Here is a 23,363-nt window from a genome sequence, read left to right on the forward strand (position 1 = left end):
ATTGGTTATGGTCAGTGATTGAAGGCGTAAGAGCTACATTAGAGGGCTGTAAAATAATTTATTCTTTAATAGATAATAGTAAATTTGAAACAGACGTTAGGTTAATTATAATCTTGTCCATTAAAGGATACATATTAGCCTTTGTCTCTTCTTAGGTCTTTGGAAATTCATTTCAGACAAATAGAAAAATGGTGCTTGGATTAGACAGCCGGGTGTATAAATAGTTAATGTCACTTCTGAATATTCAGAAAAATGATTTTACTTCTCATGGTGACTCCTTCTAGCTGTTAAACAAATGCTAGTTTTCATTTTACATTTGTCCTTGTTCTAGGTTGACATTGCTTAAATTAAGCTGAAGGGATCAGGGTGGTAGACCCTTCTCCTGATCTGGGAATGGGGGGGGTCTTAGCGTGAGGAATGGAGTTAATGATAGGCACAGTTTAAATTGACATTGCAGGAAGGAGTTTGACATTATTCCAATTATTAATAATTATGCATGTATGTGTAAATTTACATGTATATATGTGTGTTTGTATGTGTATGTATATGCATATGTATATATGATATATGTGTGTATATATTTTAGGATTTATATGCTTCTCATTATAGTTTTATGTAAGGCAGAAATCCAATGTAAATATCAGACATGTAAGAATGTGAATTTCTTGTAACAGTAATTAAATTTGATATTCAAATTCCTGTGTTAATGTCCTTGTGTAATGCTTGGATGATATACTAAATCAAGAAGAGTCACAGATGAAGAAATTCTGCCTAAACCTGTTAAATCAAATCAAATGAGAAAATATATGTATATTATTCAGGATAAGATAATATTATTAAACTACGCTATAATAAAAAAAAAAAAGTCATTCCCTCTACACCACAATCTCAACCCCTCAATGTAGAAATAATGTATTTATTTCTGGTTCCTGCAAAGTCCAGTGCATGTCGGTGGAGGCTTTCTGCCATCCAATGAGAGACCCAGGCTTCCCGCATCCTGGGGTCTTTCACCTCAACACATGGCCCTTCAGGGACAAGAGAACTGAAGACAGGCTCAGTATATTTTTTAAGAGTGTGGCCTGGAAGTGACTTCTGTTATTTCTCCTTATATTCCATTGACCAGAACTTGATAAAATCACCCCATTCTATTTGTAGGGGAGCCTGAGAAGGAAGTGGGTGCCCGGGCAGAGGGAATGGGAGGCTGGTAGGTGGGCACGCCGTGCTTCCTCCGCTGCACTACACAGGTGCGTTGGGACTGGTGGCGTACAGTCATGGGAATTCACAACGGGGAAAACGCCATGGAGGCAGGACATCTTTTAAACAGTTTTATGATCTCTCGTCTCCATGGCCCCCATACTAAAAATTGGGAAGAAAATCAGTTGGTTGGACCCCAATGCCACTCACTTGTGACTTAGCACCTCTTAGTTTATCTTAGTCCCTCTGCCTCTTTCCTTTGTTGAGAGTGGTTGGCGGCCCAGCGCAGGCGCAACACCACTGCTGGGCGGAGTAAGTGCTGCATGTTTCCTGTTACTCTGTGCCTCTGTGGGCCCTGCCTTTCTGACACTGACCCTCCTCCTCTGTCCCTCCCTGGGAAGTCCTTCCCTTTCATTAGAATTAATGTCACCTGTTCTGAAAGTTGGAAAGAGTCATTATTTTAGCTGTTTAACAGTAGAATACTTCAACTGATAAATCTGGTTACATGTTGTATTTGTATTCTGTTGCTGCATGACAAATGACTGTGAACGTAATGGCGAAAAATCACACCCGTTTATTACCTCCTAGTTCAGTAGTCACTGTTCCGGGAATGCTGGACTGGAATTTCTGCTCCGGGTCTTATAGGGCCAAAGTCAGGATATCAGTCAGCTTGGTCTTGGATCTGGAGAATCTGAGGGTAGACTCTGCTTCCAAGTTCATTTAGGTTTGGGGAGAATCCAGTTCCTGAGAGCTGTAAGTCTGAGGTCCCTGTTTCTTTGTTGGCTGTTAGCCGTGGGCCACTGCCTACACCTGGAAGCTGATCGAATTCCTTCTCAAGTAGCCCCTCCGTCTTCCAACCGGCAGCGGTGGGTCAAGTCCCTCTCACGCTCCCAGTCTCTCCGAATTTCTGTCTTCTAGCCTGAGACACACTGTACTTTTAAAGGACTAGGATTAGACTAGGCCAACCCCCAAAATCTGCTTTTTGTCATGTGATCATGAACATGACATCTATCTTATGTTATTAGTATTTTATTTATTTTTATTATATCAGGATGATACTGATTAGTAAAATTACATAGGTTTCAGGGGTACAATTCTATAATCCATCATCTGTACACTGTATTGTGTGTTCACCTCCCCAAGTCGAGTCTCCTTCCGTCACCCTTTGTCCTCTCTGTACCCCCTGCTCCCTCCACGCACCCCCTTTTCCCTCCGGTAATTACCATACTGTTGTCTATTTCTATGAATTTTCTTTCTTCTTCTTTTTTTTTTTCTTTCCTTTGGTTGATCCACAAGTTCTACTTATATTCAAAAGAAAGGGATTGGGTCATTCTTAGATTTCTGTCTCCTCTATGTATTTCTGTCCAGCATAGATTAGAAAGGAAGTTTTTGTTTAGTGGGGCCTGTATTTTGGCCAGATACATATTTATAAGGAAAGATTTTTTTTTAACAACAAGAATCAGATGCAGATAGGTGAAGAGAGTGGTGGCTGAGGTTGGTGAGGAGAGAGAATGAATTTTCTTTCAAAGGCTTCATTATATACAGAAAATACTTAAAAATCAGCTCTTGGTTTTTCTCCCATGAAAATGAAGGCATAGTGTGATAGATTGTATCAATGGACTCTAAGTCACCCTTCCTTATCGCCCCTCCCTACAGGATTCTACACCTGTACTTTTTTTTTTTTTTTTCCAGAGACAGAGAGAGAATCAGAGAGAGGGATAGACAGGGACAGACAGACAGGAACGGAGAGATGAGAAGCATCAATCATTAGTTTTTCGTTGCGTGTTGCGAGACCTTAGTTGTTCATTGATTGCTTTCTCATATGTGCCTTGACCGTGGGCCTTCAGCAGACCAAGTAACCCCTTGCTCGAGCCAGCGACCTTGGGCTCAAGCTGGTGAGCTTTTGCCCAAACCAGATGAGCTGGGCTCAAGCTGGCGACCTCAGGGTCTCAAACCTGGGTCTTCCGCATCCCAGTTCGACGCTCTATCCACTACACCACCACCCGGTCAGGCTACATCCGTACCTTTTGAACTAAAATAGGCATATGGCATGCTTTGGCCAATGAAAGGTGAATATAGTGATGTGAATCTCTTCCTGGAAGAATCTCTACAAAACTGTGCATGGTTCACAAAAGTAATCATTTCCCTGAGGTCACAATGACTGGCAATGTTCCTGACAGACATTGTTTCATTACTGTTGGGCCTGGAGTGAAGAAAATGGCTCAGAACCATAGTAGACCCATTTTGGATTTGTAGCACAAAAGAAAAATAAAACGTTTGTTATTGCTGTAAGGCATTGAAATTGTGGGGTCATTTGTTACTACTGCATAAGTGGCCCATCCTGACTGATACACATGCCTGAGATCTGTATGCACCAGTTTAAATCATCTAAGTGCTAAGCAAGCAATTTCATAGAAGCTTCAACTAGCTGCATCATTAGCTTAGCCCCGCCTCTTGCTTTCTGTCCCTGTGCTCCTCTGATTTCGTCATGTACTCCTATGAGAGCTGACAAGGCACTCACACATGTGTAAACAGATAGTGTGGGGAGCCTGTCACCCATGAGGTAAATCCTGAGAAATGAGCGATAGATGCTGAAGCCCAAATGTTCCCCTCTTTCTTTTATATGCGGAGGGCTGACATGCCTTTCTTAAGGCTCCTTGTAAAGTCCTGAAGATTTGAACAACACATCACCAAGAGGCCAACTCCATAAACATCTTCATGTTGGGTTTTCCCTCCTTTATTTTACGCTGCCCGGCCCTTACTTCTACCCTCTGGCATCACATTACCAAATAGACTGCCTGCACATAAATCTTTGTCTCAGGCTCTGGTGGAGGAACGTGACTCGTCACCAGACACACCCTCATTTAATTGATCCAGGCAGAGTGTCATCCACCATCAGAGAGAATTATTTATGTAATTCAGCAGCATAAGGAATTACATGGTACATTTATAGAAACTTGCAAGCATAAACACTCTGCCTCTCAGCCTGGAGGTTATTGTTAGATTAGCTGGTCCAAAAATAAGACCTTCCCCCTCCCACACACACAGATTACTCTGTCATGATTTTCAGTCCGTCTTGAAGCCGTAACACACACACTGTTGTTGGTTGGGAGGAGTTCATGTTTTTAAGATTTTGTGATTTGTTGAATAGCTTGTTGTTAAGCAAATGTTTGTATGTTTCAACGCTGCTGAGGTTTGGTAGACCTGTAGTCCTATGGTTTCTTGCCTTTCAGCTCTGAGCTGCCAGTCCACTGCCTGTGCCGTGTGAGGCATCTGTCTAGCATCATGGGAAATGCCTTGTTTAGGAGCTGAATTGTTTAACTTATCACGGCATCTTGGCTCTATTTCTTCTTTGCCTCCTCATCAGTTCATTCCATGGAAATCTTAAAATCACACCATGACAGAACTGGAGGGTATCTTAAACCATCTAACCAAACCCCTTATTTCATAGGTCAGAAAACAAGTCCATAGATGTGAAGGAAAATGATCCACTTTGGGAGGGGAAGAGGGGGGACACACAAGGAAAGGAATCTAAAGGAATGTACGGTAATCTTGTCTGTTAAGAAGATATCGTTCTTTTCTGACATAATTAAATTCTTGATTTGATGCTCTTAAATGAACTATGAAATTCTAAGCACTTACAATGCAAGTGTGATTTTTAACTAAGACTTCTCCCCCCCTCACCTCCCCCAATCTGAATGTTAACATGGCAGATGCATAACTAATCTTAGCTGAATCTATATTAAGAAATCAGCAAGCTGTCTTTATTTAACTTGCATAATCTGTGAATATAATGTAGTGTTAAATAGCGTGACTTTACACATTATGTCCTAAAATAAAAACAACTCCTCTAAAGTGATAGTAAAATGCAGCAATGTGAAAGGTTATTCTACATTTGTTCTCAAAGGAAATGAGAAGAACTGAAGGCAAGAATTGAATAACTTGTTTCTAAATGTGATTTCAGCCGATGCATATATCTATTTTAAATTCTATTTTATCTAAGGGGACAAAGTCAGCTCTTGAAATTGCATTCTGTGCACTAGAGGGGACACTCCCATCAACAGAAGGGGCGACGGTTATTTCTGGTTTTGAATTTTTTTGAAAAAGACCCAATCCACTGAGCTTCTGTGTTTTTGCTGGGGGATGTTTCCATGGATCTGAGTTTGTTCCAGGAAATTTGGGTCCTTCCCATTATCTCTGGAACCAGGCGTGGTTCCTGCAGAAAATACATGGATTATCTGCATCCCTCTTTGACATCTTTGCTGCAGTGGGTCAATTCCCGAAGGAGAAAACAATGAAAAGTTGTAAGGCTCGACTGTGGGAGATGGTGTGGAGAGGAAAGCCCGCTCTTCTGATTTAAGACAAAAAAAAAATGTTGGCCTTTCGCTTCCTGAAATACTGCTGTAAAGTCTTCTGGCCTGGTGCACACTAACCAGTGCGAGAATGTGGCCACCGCCACTCAGTGCTCTCTTGAAGTTGGGATTCTGGGACCTCACTTCCACTGGGTGAACCAATTTTTGTCTTAAGGTATTTGAATCGCTTCAAGAATGCGATTTTAGCTTCTAACGATTCTCTTCCTCCGGGAAAGTGTCTCCTAATCCCAGAAACACAGACCCTTGAGGAATTAATACAAGAGACCTGGGAATTATTTGGGTAACAACCATTGTGAGTGGATTTCTACATAAATAATATGTTGTGGATAAATTCACTTGGAGACGTTCTTAAATTCTTGATCACATTTAAAGCAATAATTTCTCTCAATCCAAGGGCAGTAAGAAAGCAAGAAAATTAGACTAGTGAAGTGCCTCTTTAAAATGTGTGTCTATGCGCGCACACATGCTCATGCCCTGTGTGTGTGTGTGTGGGGGGTCTGTGTCCTTAAACCATTAAGGACGTCATTGTGCTTGAACAGGCAGAGGATGACTACTGTGGAAGTTATGTTCAGAGGATAGACTTCACAAAGCGAAGTGAAGTTTTTAGAAGTTGATGGCTAGACAGTGCTTAAAGCATACACATTATTCATGATTTATTCTAATAACATTTGTGGATGACTAACTTCATAATGCTGCTGCACATTTGTTATGTTTCATTCTGAAAATGTGACTAAGTATCTGTGCCTCTTTAGGGGTCGCTTTATATCATTCTGTGATTGCACCGTGAAGTAGAACTCCATGCCTTTCAGAAGGAAAGTGTTAGAGAAAATAATCCAGACACACACACATATGTGTGCATAGACATACACCGTGTCAGGTGCTGTTCTAGACAGTTTTACAAATTTTAGCTGGTTTAATCCTTATAGCAGCCCTGTGAGGTGGAGGTACATTGTTGTTCCCATTTTGTAGATGGGAAACTGAAGCACAGAGTGGTTCTGTGATGTGCCCACAGCTACCCATCCAGGAAGTAGGAAACTGGACTTTCATTCCAGCCTGAGCAGGCATCTCTGCTCTGCTCACACCAAGGGACTTCTTTCCTGGCAGGAAGGGATTGGTTCAGTGACTGCTGAGGACTCCCTGGGGGATAGGCTGGTTTGGATTAAGGTAGTGTATATACCCCATGTGTCCTCTACCCCAATTATTAACATCACACACACACACACACCCCTTTACCCTGGGCTTACTCTGGGCACAATGACATTAAGCTACCTTGATTGTAACTGCAATGCCCCTTGATCTGGGCTTTAGCTCCCAAACCTTCTAGAACTGTCACTGCATAACAGCAAGTAGGTGGGCAAAGACCTCCAGTGTATGCTGGAACTTAGTTCTATTTACCTGTTTTACTGCTTCAGGTAACCCATTTACATGTCCTCAGAGTTTGTTTGGACAAGACCAGCATTTTGAGGATTATTCCGATGACTTTATAGGTTCTGTGACTTTAAAGAAATTAGCTGATGGTCCTTGAGATGCAGAATGATGGTATCAGAGCACGTCACTTTCATGAGACTTTTGAAAGGGTCTCTCCTTCTCCTACTAAAACCAGAGAATAGGCGGAATGATAGGAACCAGCACAGGCACCTGGCTGGTCCTATGCTCTGGCTGCCAGGAAACATGCAAATGTGCTTTCCAAGGATTGGCTGAAAAAGATTATGGCAGGTGAGGGCAAGGCCCAGTGGAGGTCATGGTTCAGTGTTTGGAGAGTTCGGACCAGATACCAGGAAACCCAGGGTTATGTTGATGCTGTAGGCTACATTTCCTGGCCAGCTCAGCTGTCTTTATAAATCCTCTCACCAGACAGGTAAGGAAAAGAAACTCACCTCCTGGCAGGAAGCCTCCAGACTAGGGGTCAGGAACCTTTTTGGCTGAGAGAGCCATGAATGGCACATATTTTAAAATGTAATTCCGGGAGAGCCATATAACGACCTGTGTACATTACGCATTATCCAATAAAAATTTGGCGTTGTCCTGGAGGACAGCTGTGATTGGCTCCAGTCACCCACAACCATGAACAGGAGCAGTAGGAAATGAATGGATTGTAATACACGAGAATGTTTTATATTTTTAACATTATTATTATTTTTTATTAAAGATTTGTCTGCGAGCCAGATGCAGCCATCAAAAGAGCCACATCTGGCTTGTGAGCCCTAGGTTCCTGACCCCTGCTCCAGACTTTCTAGTTCCATGGGGCAGAGCCAGATGGGGGGCCAGGAGGGTAAATGCAGAGTGATTGTCAGGAAGGAGCTCCCATTTCAGAAGGTGAACTTATATTGCAGACTAATGAGTTGGTTTGCTCATGCTGATTTTGTGACACCTACCTTGACCATCCATCCAGAAGTGATGTGGAGCAGGGCTTCTCAGAGTGTGGTCCTCAGACCGTTGGGGGTCTCTGAGATCCTTTTAGGGTATCTGAGGTAATAATTTTTTTATAGCAATACTATGGCATTATTTGCCCTTTTCACCATGTGGACATTTGTACTGGGTATACAAAAGCAACAGTGGGTAAAAGTGCTGGCACATTAGTGCCAATCAGGGCATTGGTACCAAACTGTATTAGTGCCTATTGTATTCTTCATCTGTACACATGCCAAAAAAAGAGCCATTATCCTTAAAATATCTTTGAAGAAGCAGAAGAAATTAGTAAGTTTACTAAAGTTCAACTTCGGATACATGGTTTTTTTTAAAAAAATATATACTGTGTAATAAAAAGGAACTACTGTACTCATAAAGACTTTTGTGACAAACGGCAGTGTGTGTGAACCTTGTCTCCTTGCAAACCACTTAGGCTGTTGTTCGAGTTGAGTTGCTAGCTAAACTAGCAGCTTTATTCGTGGAACGTCATTTTCATTTGAAGGAAAAACTGAAGAACAGGCCATGGTTAGTTAGACTTGGGTATTTGGCAGATAATTTCTCAGAGATGAATAAAGTGGACCTAATATATCAAGAAAAAGAGTTGACTCTATTTAAGAATGAAATTAGAATATTCAAGTAAAACTTACATATTTCAAAAATTTGTATCTGCCACAGTGAGTTCAACAGTTACTAAGTGATATTCGAAGACTTTGGATTAGATGGGCGGTGATGTTAACAAACAGTACTTTTTTGATGTTGAATGATATGTGTTAATATCGGGAAGTTCTGCATAACTCGGGAACCCAATATTTCCCAAATGACCAATGCATGATATTACCAAACCCCATATGGGAAGAGATCCACTAAGAGTAGAAGATGGACTATCTTCAGGGGTCTCCAAACTTTTTACACAGGGGGCCAGTTCACTGTCCCTCAGACCATTGGAGGGCTGCCAAATACAGTGGTCCTCTCACTGACCACCAATGAAAGAGGTGCCCCTTCCAGAAGTGCAGTGGGGGCTGGATAAATGGCCTCAGGGGGCTGCATTGTGGCACACGGTCCGTAGTTTGGGGATGCCTGTTTTATGTAGTAGATAGAGTATAAAAAGTTCAGTGGTATGTTTTCATGCTTCACATTGCAACTGGCTTTTAAGAAACTAACTACCAAACTTGTAGTCTGGTACATTTACACAAAAGACTACTACTCAGCCACAAAAAAATGAAGCATAAATGGACATGGAGATTATTATGCTAAGTGAAAGAAGCCAATCAGAGAAATACATGTACCATATGATTCACTTATATGTGGAATCTAATGAGCAAAATAAACTAATGAACAAAATAGAAATGGAGAACAAACTGACAGCTCTCAGAGGGGGTAGGGGTTGGGGGCTGAGTGAAAAGGGTGAAGGGATTAAGCAAAGAAAAAACTAATAGACACAGACAACAGTGTGGGATGGCGGGAGGGAAAGAAGGATGTGGGGAGAGATGGAGGGGGTAGAGGGGGACAGATGGTGATGGAGGGAGACTTGACTTGGGGTGGTAAACACAGTGCAATGTACCGATGCTATTTGATAGAATTGTATACCTGAAACCTGTATAATTTTATTAACCAATGACATACCTGTAAATTCAATAAAATATTTAAAAAAAACAAACTATATGTTGTCAATTTTGGGTATAGTTTCAAAAATAATATCTACTATCGCATCTCTTAAAAAGCGATTTAAACGCTTTTCCTTTTTTAAATGATACATCTATATGAGGCCATATTTTTTTCCATGTAATTCAACTAAAAATCATATTGCCGCAGATCAAATGAGGAAGATGGAGAGTCCAACTGTCTGCCTGTAAAGAGATATACAAAATTGCAAAAGCAAAGCCATGCTTCTTAATTTTTTGGGAAGGGAATATATTTATTTTTTATAAAAATATGTTATTTATGTTAACATGTAGGCATTTATTATTTTTATATTTTTATTTTATTATTTTTTTTACTATTTTATATTTTTAAATGAATTAAATATTTTAAACATTTCTTAGTTGCAGTTAAAAATATAGTAACTATCAGTAGTTGTAACCCACATAAACAAAAACTCTTTGGAATCCTCAAAGTTTTTTAAAAATACTAATGGCTCTGGAACCAAAAGTCTGAGAACTGCTAATGTAGAATAGTTGAATGTTATCCAGCTGGAGGTGTCAAAACTGTCAGAAGAATCAAAAGAGTTGTCCAGGTTTGGGAATTGTGACTGTTTAAATATATCTCTTTAGGCCTGACCTGTGGTGGCGCAGTGGATAAAGCATCGACCTGGAAATGCTGAGGTCGCTGGTTCGAAACCCTGGGCTTGCCTGGTCAAGGCACATATGGGAGTTGATGCTTCCAGCTCCTCTCCCCCTTCTCTCTGTCTCTCCTCTCTCTCTCTCTCTGTCTCTCCCTCTCCACTCTAAAATGAATAAATAAAAAATAAATAAAAATTAAAAAAAATAAAATAAATATATCTCTTTAAATAGCTCAATAAAAATTATTTAAATATTTTCCTCTTTAAAATAAAACCCTCATAGAGCTCAAAAATGTTTACATTGCCTATTAAACTTTTTCTCATTCTTCAGTAAATGATATCAAAATAGGAAAATACTGGCAATTATAATATATTCAATTCTAACATTGCAAATAAAAATATATCCACACATATAGTATGTTATTTGTAAATAGCACTGAAACCTTCTCTCTTGTCTTACAATGTAAAACAAATAATAAATATTCAAGTAAGTAATGAATAAACCAGTAGATATTAAGCAAAAGGAAAATAATCATTCCAAATGCTGATTTTCTATTTTTGATGATGTAAGTAAATATCAGTCTGCATTTTAATATACATGGAGTCCATGTATAAGCTTAGTGGACAGTTTTTAATGTATTTTTATGAACCATATTTTCTTACATAATTAAACAGTTTGCATCATTTATTTAATAGATAGTAGTCAAATTTTCCTCACATAGTATGAATTACATTAAATATAGCACTATAAGTAAGTGTTATGCATAACATTTAATATTCTGAATGAAAACAAAATACCTTTTACTCAAAATCGCAAGTGCATGTGCTGCCAAAACCAGCAAAGTGATGAAAAATATTTCTAAGAGCATTTGAGAAATGACACATTTATGTAAAAGGGTTCTGTCGTAGTTTCGTAGTTTCGAGGGCTGCTGTAACAAGGTATCACAAAATGAGTGGCTTAAAACAACAGAAATGTATTCTCTCGCGGTCTGGGAGTTCAGAAGTCTGAAATCAGGGTTTGGGAGGGGCCATGCCCCTCTGGAGTCTCTAGGGGAGAAGGCTTCCTGGCCTGTTCTAACTTCTGGTGGCTCCTGGCATTACTTGGCTGTGGCTGCATCACTGTTCTTTGATCACCTTTCCAATGAGTGTCTCTCTGGGTCCTCTCCTCTTCTTAGAAGGATACCAGTGATAGGAGTTCAGTAGGGCCTGCCCTAAATCCAGGATGATTTCATCCACAGAACTCAAACCATCACAAAAACCATATTTCCAAGATCACTTTTTTTTTTTTTTTTTGTGAGTGGGGATAAAGCGGACAGGAAGGTAGAGAGATAAGAGGCATCAACTCATAGTTGCAGCTCCTTAGTTGTTCATTGATTTCTTTCTCATATGTGCCTTGTCTGGGGGGCTCCAGCTGAGCCAGTGACCCCTTGCTCAAGCCAGTGACCTTGGATTCAAGCCACTGAACTTTGGGCTCAAGTCAGAGACCATGGAGTCATGTCTATGATCCCATGCTCAAGCCAGCGACCTCAGGATTTCGAACCGGAGTCCTCAGTATCCCAGGCTGACACTCTATTCACTGTGTCACCACCTGGTCAGGTTCCAAGGTCACATTTGGGAAACACTATTCAACTACTATATGTTCCCAATCAAAAATGATTGAGAGTACAGACACTCTTTTACAAGGTTGGACTTTGATGTTGGACAGAACCACTCGACCAGATATAGATAGCTCTCTGGCCTTTCCAGGTTATCCACACTTGAAAGTCTCAGATTTCCCACCTATAAAACTGGGTCCCCTGTAGCCATCATGTAGGTTTATGAGAAGTGAAGGGATTATTATAAATATACAGGTCTCTTGCCAGGTCAGGCAGATAATGACAGTCACAATATGTGCTATAAATGTACTGTTAATGACAAGTTTATTGGTGGTAATTGTGGTAAGAGTCAGTAGTTACGGTGATTTCAGAGACAATTAGTACCTAATAATGGATGATTTTACTGAGAGTAGGTAGCTGAGAGAGAGACTAGGAGGACAGAGAGAAGAGAACCCATGAAAGAGCAGCCAATGAGCCTGTTTAGAGACAGACATTGCTATAGACTAAATGTTGGTGTCCTCCCTAACTTCCTATGTAAAAACTTGATCCTCAATGTGATGGTATTTGGAGGTGGTGCCTTTGGGAGGTGATTAGGTCTTGAGGGTGGAGCCCTCATGAATGCTATTAGTGCCCTCAGCAAAGTGACCCCAAAGAGCTTCCTTCTGCCCTGTGAAGACACATCGAGAAGATGGTACCGTGAACCAGGAAGAGGGCCCTCTCCAGGCACTGAGTTTGTGGATGCCTTGATCTTGGACCTCCCAGCCTCCAGAACCATGAGGAATAAATTTCTGTTGTTTATAATCCACCCAGTCTGTGGGATTCTGTTATAGCAGCCTGAACAGACACAGTCAATATAGGACAGTGGTCGGCAAACTCATTAGTCAACAGAGCCAAATATCAACAGGACAACAATTGAAATTTCTTTTGAGAGCCAAATTTTTTAAACTTAAACTATACAGGTAGGTACATTGTAATTAACTTAATTAGGGTACTCCTTAGCTGGCCTTTGCACCCACATGTGGTATTTTGTGGAAGAACCACACTCAAGGGGCCAAAGAGCCGCATGTGGCTCGTGAGCCACGGTTCGCTGACCACTGAGATAGGACATTTTTGTCTAGTATATTTTAGAGAGCTGCACTGGAAGACAGTGTTCAGCATGCTTCAGCATTTATCTTTATCTGGGTTCCAGCTTTGTGTTGTGCATTTCTAGGCCCGTGTGTTGATCACTATCTGCGGTGGTGTTTGAAGACTCTGAGGAAACTCTAAAAACCTGTATCACTGTGGTTGCATGCAGTCCATTCCAGCCGAACCAGCCCTTTCTGCAGCTGTCAGGCTGACTTCATGTCGCTTCCCTTGGGGGTTATTTCAGTCTCCTTCCACCAGCCCCAGCCCATGCCTCTTGCCACCCCTTCTTTAAATAGCCGTGGCTCAGTCCTTACTGAGCCAGACCCTCCCTCACTCTCTCCTTCACCTTAAGATGAAGCCTGTCTGCTCTTCTCTGCCTCTATTTCAGATGATAAATTACCCCTCTTCCCTTTCCCCCCACCCCCTCGTGGTGACTGCTTTTGGCCCAAGTAATAATTATGGTCCATTATTACCCCTTTATTTTCTTGTGTGTAGTCTCCATCGAATCCTTCCATTCCATCTATAAATATGCCCAATCTCCCTCTTTGTTCGAAGGCACTGGCTCCTCCAGGTACCACTGTATCTCCTTACCTGGACTTGAATGCATCTAGAAAGAGCAGTGACCTAGCCCCCGCTTCATGTTATGACAAGCTGTTAATTATTATAAAATTATTGAAAGAACAATCAGTTCAGTCCTGATGATCTCTTCCCAGTAGAGATAAGACATGGCTGCAACTGCAGGCGGTGAGCATGTCCTGGGCCTCTGAGAAAACCCTGGGCTCCACGACCTGGCCACCAGTGCGGGGATTTAGTGTATTCAGAGTATCCAGTGATGAGTATAACAAAATGCTTTTAAGAAATTGGGATTTCCATAGCTATTCAGTTGGAAGGAATTATAAAAATCAGTTAATGCCCTGAGGATAGCATAAACAAAGGCACTTTTATCTTGAAACCCCTGAATTTGTTTCTGAGGGTTTTCTGAATAATAAGCAGGTAGGAAAATGTCCGGCCTCTCTGGTATGCTTTGCATTTGCTGAAAACCTGCAGATAAGTCTCAAGTGAAGATGAGAACCATGTGGGGTGTGAGGAGCTAGTGAGAAGATGCCATATTACGACCCTCTTTGTTTATTTCAAGATCTTGTTAGTAAATTAGTATTTACCGAGGACATACCATGAATGAAAACAGGATGGCAGTCCACGGTATGTATATAGCATTTGGTTATTTGTGTTTAAGGTAAAAAAAATATGTTGATTATTCTGGAGGAGGTGAGACATTTTTCTAGTCTATAGAGTTCCTAAAGAGTCTACCCTGTAGGAGGCATTTGGCAGAGAAAGGGACCCATGAGCCGCCAGCTGTCTAACCTGTAGCATCCTGCAGCCTGCTGGGGCCTGGGAAGCCACCTCCCAGTGTAGCAGCCAGGGAAAGCCCCTCAGTGGCCTTTTGAGGAACTTCATTAAAGGTGACCATTAAGACACATATGGGTATAGTGATAATTTTTTTCTCCATTGTATAGGCAAAGGGATTTTATAGTCCTATCTGACTTGCTAGAATAAAATGTCCCAACAGGAACTTAGTTTACTAAGAAATTATATGTAAAAATTAAGGTATGGACAATTTAATCAGCCAGCATTGGTAGTGGGTGACATTATATATAATGTTTCCACAGGAGATGTAAAGAAGTATAAAATGTGGTTTCTGCCCTGGGAGAAGTTTACAGTTAAAATGAGGCTGTGTAGAAACCCCCCCCCCTCTCTCTAAGCAGATTCTCTGCCTTCCTTGGTCCCATAATGACAGGCACTGTGACATGGCCAAATGTTGGTAAGCTTAGCTTGAGAAAGCTATGAGGTGGAAACATCTGTGTCCTGTCACCAAACGCCCAAAAGTTCAGCTTTGTGCCCCTCTGCCATCCAAGAGGAAAAGAGGCAACATTTCTATTGTCATTCCTAATTAATTTTTCCCAATGAGACAGGTGTCCCCCAATTATGAAGATATTACATAGAGTGTTAATAAATAGTCACGAGTTTTATTTAATTTTTTATCTCAGCAACCAAATGTGAAGAATAACTTTCCATTGGTTCCACATCTGCAACTGAGTACATTCTTAGAATAATATCACAATAAAGAAATAACTTCTAAATGGGTCAGGATGCATAAAATCCTTATTGCTTTTGATTAGGGGGAAATCAAAGCTAAAAAGAAGAACAGACTTGAAGTCAGTTAAAAATCAACATAATACATGGGGGGCATGTAATCTCATAAATCTTAATGTTTAGCCATAAGATGATAGTTTATTAATTAAATATACTGCTCACAAGAGTTAGGGGATATTTCAGAACAAAAATGAAGCAATAAAATATCCCCTAATTTTTGTGCCCCTCCCTGTTTCTCAGATTAGAATTCTAACATAGGCTACGAGAATCGCTAGACATCTATGATATGAGAAGCTTTCCCCCACCCTTCCGCTCTAATAGTCGAGAAAGGCACACAGCTCAGGCCCTCACACAGGAACTCTGTGATTGAGCACGGCCTCAAAGGTGGGTAAGGAAGTGAGCTCAACCAGAACCTTTCAGTAGTGTTTCTGAGAAATAGGAAGGTCCCATTACAAAGTGCTGGCATTCGTTTCTTAGAAGCTTTGTCTATTAAAAGAAAGCCAAACTTCAGGAGCATTAACAGAACCAAAAAATATACCACATGGTGCTTATTGTGCCAGAGGTTGGCGGTCATGAAATCTGAGACAGGACCAGATTCGAGGCTGTTCCTTTGTATGATTTTTAAGTCAGCCGCGTACTACATCCAAAAACTATATGCGCATAAAAACAGGTGATTCTTTTTCTTGATGGCATGAAGAAAAAGCCTTTTTAATATGCCAGATCGTTTAGGCGGGAAGAAATATGAGGACCGGGTGCTGGGGGCGCGGCTTGTAAAATGAGACTGGCCTGGCCCTGCCTATTTGCCCAGGAGACTTGTTTTCAGCAGTTCTCTCCTTCAATTTGGTCAGAATTTTAAAAAATCTGTTCATTTCTATCCCACTCGAATAGAAACGGGACCCAGCAGGAGCAGGGACAGGAGCAGGGACGTCACATTGCATGTCAGCCGCCAGAGCGTGTGTGTGTGTGTGTGGGGTGGGGGGAGCTTCCGTAACAGGGAAATTACCGGTGTTTCCTATGATCATGAAGCAACATGTGCTTGGCTAATTACTGTTCTCTGCCACTGCTCTCACATCTTGAAACTCTCCATGACCCAGCTGCGGAAATCCTGTTTGTCTGCCTCCCACCCTCTCCCCCAAAGAATGAAAAACAGTGACGTGCAAGGCTGGGCTTGTTTAATGAATGCGATTCGGTTTTCGTTGAACCAGAGATGCCAGAGGTTTCGGAGGCTGTGAGCTGGAGGCGGGATCTGTGAATGACTCCATGGGGCTAGTCTTAGGATAAGATGAGTGTGGAGGGTGTCTGCACTTGCTGCATGATAACCTTGTCCAAGCACCTTTTCTTTATTTTCATAGGTTCCTGGAGTGAAATGACCTTGAACGGTAGGCGAGGCCGTCAGCCTGGCTTCAGGCAGAGCTATATCTAGTATGGTGACATCTGAGTCTTTGGGTTTAATAAGAATGTCCTCAAGATGCTGCCTCCTCCTTCTTTGACCCTGTCCTGCCCCTTAGTAATCACAAATGCTGTAACTAAGGCTTTCTGGTTTCTCTGATAGAAATAGCGAGTTATCTTGTACTATATAGCAATTATAGATTTTGGTGTAATATCATTTTATTTATTCTCTTGTTAAAGTGCTAAAAACCAAAGTTTTGCCTACTTTATATTAAGGTGAACTTCCTCTCACTCCCCACCAAAAAACTGAATTTTGTCAAGAAAGATTGAACGTCGCTTTTTCAATGTTCATAACAGGAGGTGATTTTCATAGAGATATTGGCTTGGATACGATTCCTTTGAGTGACTATTTGAATATATTTATTAATAATGAGTTATTATGTAGTATTACAGGAAAACAATGGCCTGAAAGTAGCTGGATTCTCTGGAGAAAGAAACTTTCTCAGTGTGGATAGTGATACTTTCTTTCCACATAGATGCAATTGCTGGATGACATTACCCAACTAATTAATAATGACATATTTGTTAACATATTGCTGTCAGCAGGTGGCTATCTGAGCAGGGGTGAAAGTGGCATGTGCTCAAACAAATTGTTGTACTCTAGAGAAATGTGTACAATTGTTTTTAGAAGAGTCTTTTTAATGATGCCTGTGAGATGAATTATTTTTGTAAGGCATAAAACCGGGAGGCAGGTAGGAGAGATACAAACTAGAGGAACAAAACTAAAGAAAGCAAAATTGATTTCATCTTTTCCAAAAGCTTTTCCAATTGGAAACATAAACCTAGCAAATAAGACAGTTGAATCCTACCGGCACAATTTGCCTGTCCTATCGCAAAGCCAGGGAAAGACTCGGGCGTCCTCTCTTCCTCGCCCTCTTCTTCCTTCCTCTCCTTTGTCCATTTTCAATCTGTCCAGAAAGTCTTGGCACAGGATTTAGCCATGACAGATGGGCAGGAAACGGTCATCTGTTGCTGTCTTTCAATTTCAGAGGAATCATTGTGTCAATGAAGGGGTTAAAACTGTCAACACCTATTAGAGGTTGGAGATCATTAGTTTAATATCAATCCCAGAACACTGACGCGGATTGACCACACAACAACAAATGAATTCCACTAGGTTACTGCTTTGTAAGAAATTCTTATTAATCTCTTTCCAGCTCTTGTACAACCACGCTTTCTAAATGTGTACGTGAAAAAGTTAATGATCCTGCATACCCAAGATGATGATGGGTTTTATTTTGGAAAGTGCGTTTTGAATTAGTACTTGCAGATACAAGTTGAGTACATATGCGTGCTCTGAACATGAGCTCTGTAGCCTTTAGAATGTTCCACGGTGTGTTGACTGTTACTCTATCAATAGGGATGCTCAAATATAGTATTGAGGGATATGGTTTAGGCAGGCGAACTGTTACAAAATACACATGTGTTTAATTTTGTGTCACTATCTTGTCTTACAAGAAACATGAAAGGAAAAAGAAACAGAGCTCTTTAGAACAAAAGAAGTAGCAGACCTCTTTAAAACGAAACTTGAAAATAGGCTTGAGAAGAATAAAATATTTTTTTGTTTATTAGCTTCAAAGGGAAAATTGGTAGATAAAAAGCAGAGCGTAAAGCTGGTTTTCAGAAGCCCAGGTGGGGCAACTATGACTTAAAAATAGAAGCAGGAATCCATGCTGAACTAGGGGAAGAATGGGTAAAGGAGAACTTCAGTAACCCCCGTATGTTCAAATCCACAGGTCCCAATGGCTGGCATCCTAGAGTACTTAATGAATTGGCCGAAGTCATCACAGAACCGCTAGATATCATTTTTGAGAACTCGTGGAGGACTGATGAGGTGCCTGAAGACTGGAAAAGGGCATATTTAGAACCTTCTTTCAAAAAGGGAAATGGATGGTGACCCTGGAAATACTCATCAGCTTAACTTTTTGCTTGGAAAAATTCTGGAATAATCAGTACACTGGGTAACTAACTTATAATAGCTAGAAATGAGGCAGTGAAATATCACACATTAAGAAAAATTGAGTTCGTTTTTAAAGGACACATCATTGCGAGAGACAGTCTTATGCATATTTGGGTTTTTTTTCCCCTCTATTCTGAGTTCTTGATAAAAATAAATGAGGTTGGCTAAGGTTTTGGGGGTTTAACTAATTTTAAATGTAATACCAGACAAAAATGTAGGTTTCTTGTATTAGCTAGTAATTACATCACTTTTACTTAATCTTTAACTTGAGAATAGTAGCTTTAATTTTGTAACACTTTATATAGGACCATGTTTTCATAGATTGGGATATTTTATATAATTCTAATGTAGAATAGTTTGGTGAAGGAATTCTTGTGTTCAGAAGGTGCTTTATATAGTCATGTTATATATAGGTACATTTATAAAGCTGGCTGACAAGTTAAGGAATATTACCAAAGGAAGGCAAGTTTTTCTAACTTTTCTCTGGCTGAATTTAATCTGGCTGAAGTTCACTAGACTGTCCCTCTCTGACACACACGGAGCAAGGGCCAGCTACAGACCTTCATGACGAATTTCTTCACTCCGTGGACCCTGCCCTGGCCAGCATGATGCCCACCCCCCCTCGTTCCCCAGGTGTCTGACTTTAGGTCTGTGGGGGCAGTGAGCTCTAAGAATCCTGTTGAACCACAGCCAAAACTGGAGAGAAGAATGAGGTGTTAGTAGGTAATTAAGATAACTCTGGAGTCTCCCCTCCCCATTCCTATTTTTCTTGCCTTTGGATATCGGCAGTCTTATTTCCTGCTGAGAAAATGCAACCATGTTGATAGGACCAAAACTTGAGTTAAAAGGAGATCAACAAAAAAGATACAGATAAGCATCAAGCTCTTTTGAGTCAGGCAGCTTCTGAGAGTAGCTGAGTGGAACTGAATTGCAGAGTCTCCCCTGTGCTGAGAGGTACATAGAGATGTAAGGTTTCAGCAGCCGTTGTGATGCTCAATAGCTGGAAACCCTCAAAGGGAAAGAAATCTACATCCTTCCTTCCTGGTGCATACCGGTCCCTGGGAAGGGATAGACAGGTACCGTCTCGCAGGGCAATTTTATCACAATACCCTTTAAAACCCTAAGGTTTACAAGGGTTAGCGACTTCTAGAGATTCATTTAGATACTGCATAAACTCAGTCTTGTTCTTACATACAAGTTCAAGGAAATTAAGCTCTAAAAGCATGTACAAGCTGTCCTTTAAACTAGACATAGCTTGCAGTTTCGTAAGGATTATACTCCAATCAACCTTTAATCATTTTTTTCAAGTGAACTGGAGTCTTTAAAATTAACAAGCTATATGTATTTTTTAAGGAGTATGTGGGGGAGGGTCTGTGTAGATTACAGATATAATTTATTATAATAAATGATTTCCTGTTAGAGACCTCATTTCCAGGTGCGGCATCTGTGGCAGATTTATTTCACAGATGTACATTTACATGCACTTGTTGAACTGTTGCTAGAAGCGAACCCAGTGTCTGAAAAACCTATTTTTTCACTGTGGGCATTATAATGCAATGTAATGCTACCAAGTTTTATTTTCTATTTGTGTAATGTCTAACCTCAATTATCGTGCCCAATTTAAGTCTTCTCTGTGTGTCTGCTATTGGAATTTGAAAATAACGATCTTCTACCTAAATTAAGAGTCACAATTTAGAACGGTGAAATAGCCAATGGATTTTAAAGACCTCTTACCTAAAGCTTGAGGATGAAAACTTTAAAATAAGCAGAGTGTATTTCATTCATTCATCCATTTGCATTAAATCAAGGTGAGGGAAGAGTCAAAGTTTTGGAGAAAGGAGCAGTCTTGGCCTGCATTGTGTCTGGTGATAATTACTCCTAAAAGGAGTCTTTTTTTTCACAATGTTGTTTCTTTTTCCTTTTCTCGAACAATCATGACATTCTCAAGTTTTTAATGTCAAGAAAGTAGATGAGGGGCAAATACATTATCATAACCAGAGGTTGTCTTGAGTTGTTTTTTTTTCCATAGAACAACAACAGAGATTAAACGCTGATTTTACTTCATACTATTGAGGAATTTGGAGGATTCCAGCAAAATTTTAAAGTTTGTGGGGGTGAGGAAATAAAGATTTTATTTACAAAAAAAATACTATTTCTTGGCAAGGGGAATGCATAATCGCCAGAGGACCTCACAGCCGCATGGAGGGCTGTGCCCAAGTGGCTCGGCCGGAGGAGGGCGCGGCGTCGTGGTGCTGTGACCAACAAGAACAGCCATAGGATTGAGTTTGCACCTTGGAGTTCCTCAGATCTTGTTGATACCCTTTTTTTTTTTTTTTTTTTTTTCTGAAGCTGGAAACGGGGAGAGACAGTCAGACTCCCGCATGCGCCCGACCGGGATCCACCCGGCACGCCCACCAGGGGCGACGCTCTGCCCACCAGGGGGCGATGCTCTGCCCCTCTGGAGCATCGCCATGTTGCGACCAGAGCCACTCTAGCGCCTGGGGCAGAGGCCAAGGAGCCATCCCCAGTGCCCGGGCCATCTTTGCTCCAATGGAGCCTTGGCTGCGGGAGGGGAAGAGAGAGACAGAGAGGAAGGGGGGGGGGGTGTGTGGAGAAGCAAATGGGCGCTTCTCCTATGTGCCCGGGCCGGAATCGAACCTGGGTCCCCCGCACGCCAGGCTGACGCTCTACCGCTGAGCCAACCGGCCAGCGCCTTGATACCTTTTTTTTAAATCTGTGGTGAATGTAAGAATATAAGCTGTAGCGTAGCATAAGCAATGATCTTGAACAACCGTTAAACATGTCACAGCTTCTTATGTTTGTGTAGCAAATGGGAAAAATAAATGCCTCCTCTAGATCTTAAAGGGATTGAGAGTCCCGCTCCTTACACCCACAGAGGTCTTGGTCCAGTGCCTGGCATGTAGTAGGTGCTGAGCGCCTCTCTCCTTTTCCCTCTTTGCTGTCAGTTACCTTCTTTATTTGTTCTTCTATGCAAGAGATTACCTTAAAACTGACAAGAAAACTCACGCATAAATTGACATGTTCTTATTGCTGCCTTACATCTGCTGAATCAGGCCCCTTTGCTTTGCTTTAGGGAGGATAAAAGGGGAAGTTGCAGAGGCCGCTCACTGTAGGAGTTGGGTAAATGTTTACTGATTGAAAGAACGAGCAGATTCCTAAGGCCAGCACTTGTCAAGTCTGGGAAAGAGTCTCATAGGCACATAGGGAAGTATTTCTCTAATTTTCCTCTTTTTATAACAGCTTTAGATTTATAAGTTTGGTGTGCAAATTGGTGAGTGGCATATGCACATTTTCCTGTGATTTAATGCCTTGATTGACAACTCAGGAGTGAGTGCAAACCAGCATTCCCCCATAACTGCTTTTTGGGTAAATTCAGCCATGATGTGAAGCAGATGATTGTGCACCAGCAAACTCTTCTGTGTGAAGAGAGGCCAGATGTGCTGGTGACTGAGAAGCACCTGCCAGAAAACTGAGATTGTCCTCTGCGAAGAGTCTGAGTGCAGGGAACAGGTCCCTTGCCTGGGTGTTGAGGAATAACAAGAAGGGAGGTTAAAGAAAATGAAAGTTTTGGACAGAATATTTGATTTATAGAACTTTGTACATGTAATACATAATTGGGTGTCAAAACAGCAGGTTTAGGCAGGTGGAAGAGTTCTGAATTTCAAAGTACATAAGGAATAAAGAGTAGAATGTAATATCTAGAGATATATGCAAGAAATGCTCTTTGGCCTGACCTTAAAGTGCCAGTTCTCCATTCAGACCAAGGGCCAGGTGACAGGGAGTTCTTAGAAAAGTCTAGCTGACAACCTGTGCTTGGAATAAAGCTATAATAGATGCTGCATTAAATGATACACAATAGATTGTGCAGAGGAGAGCAAATCAGCTAGGATTTATTTTTCTTTTAGAATTTCTAATTTTGGCTCTAGCTGGTTGACTCAGTGGTAGAGCATTGGCCCAGCATGTGGAAGATCCAGGTTCAATACCCAGCCAGGGCACACAGGAGAAGCGACTGTCTTCTCCACTCCTCCCCCTCCCCCCTTCTGTCTCTCTCTCACTTGGCTTCCCACAGCCATAGCTCTGTTTGAGTAAATTGGCCACAGGCGCTGAAGAATGCTCCATGGCTCGCCTCAGGAGTTAAAATAGCTCAGTTGCTGAGCAATGGAGCAGCAGCCCCAGATGGGCTAAGTGTCGCCCAGTAGGGGGTTTGTCGGGTGGATTACGGCCGGTAGGAGTGCATGTGGGAATCCGTCTCTGCTTCCTGGCCTCTCATTTAATTAAAACAAACAAACAAACAAACAAACAAAAAAGAATTTTTAATTTTACTCTCATAGCAGCCTCAGCGATCATCAGTTAGATATTCCCACATCAGAGGTTTATCACTATTCAGATTCTTTGATTAAAAAATCCCATTCAGCTTTATAAATCTCTAAGGAGAAAGAATCAAGTAACTTTCTACCTAACGATGATCATTTTAGGTATTTTCTTAAAAAGGCAAAAGAAAAAAAAAAGAATAGTAATTATAGAAAAATGAACAACATAACTTTTTTTAACTAATCAAAATAGATGTTTTCTTTTAAATTGTTTAAATTCCTGAAAATGAAATTTTATTTCTTATTGTTGTTAAAAGATAACTTTTAGAGGAAAATGGGGGGTTAAATTGCAGTTAGAGCTGGGTGGTTATTTATTTATTTATTTATTTTTGACAATTTGACCAACATGTCTTCCATTGGAACAGAAGGAAATAGACTTTTAAATATTATTTAAGATGACAAGTGTCTTTTCCAGACGTATTGTGTACCACAAACAAA

At 41.0% G+C, this 23,363-nt stretch overlaps 1 protein-coding gene across 1 annotated transcript in view; it reads left to right on the forward strand.

Annotated features, from left to right (window-relative positions):
* Positions 1-21,046, forward strand: part of SAMD5 (sterile alpha motif domain containing 5) — a 47,489-nt gene extending 26,443 nt beyond the window's left edge. Inside the window, exon 2 of the mRNA XM_066248443.1 lies at positions 18,311-21,046. Within this exon, the coding sequence (XP_066104540.1) occupies positions 18,311-18,373 (63 nt within the window). The 3' untranslated portion in view covers positions 18,374-21,046. The remainder of the gene's footprint in view (positions 1-18,310) is intronic.
* Positions 21,047-23,363: the final 2,317 nt, after the last annotated feature.

This window comes from Saccopteryx bilineata, chromosome 12 (genome assembly GCF_036850765.1).
Source record: "Saccopteryx bilineata isolate mSacBil1 chromosome 12, mSacBil1_pri_phased_curated, whole genome shotgun sequence".
Classification (NCBI taxonomy): domain Eukaryota; kingdom Metazoa; phylum Chordata; class Mammalia; order Chiroptera; family Emballonuridae; genus Saccopteryx; species Saccopteryx bilineata.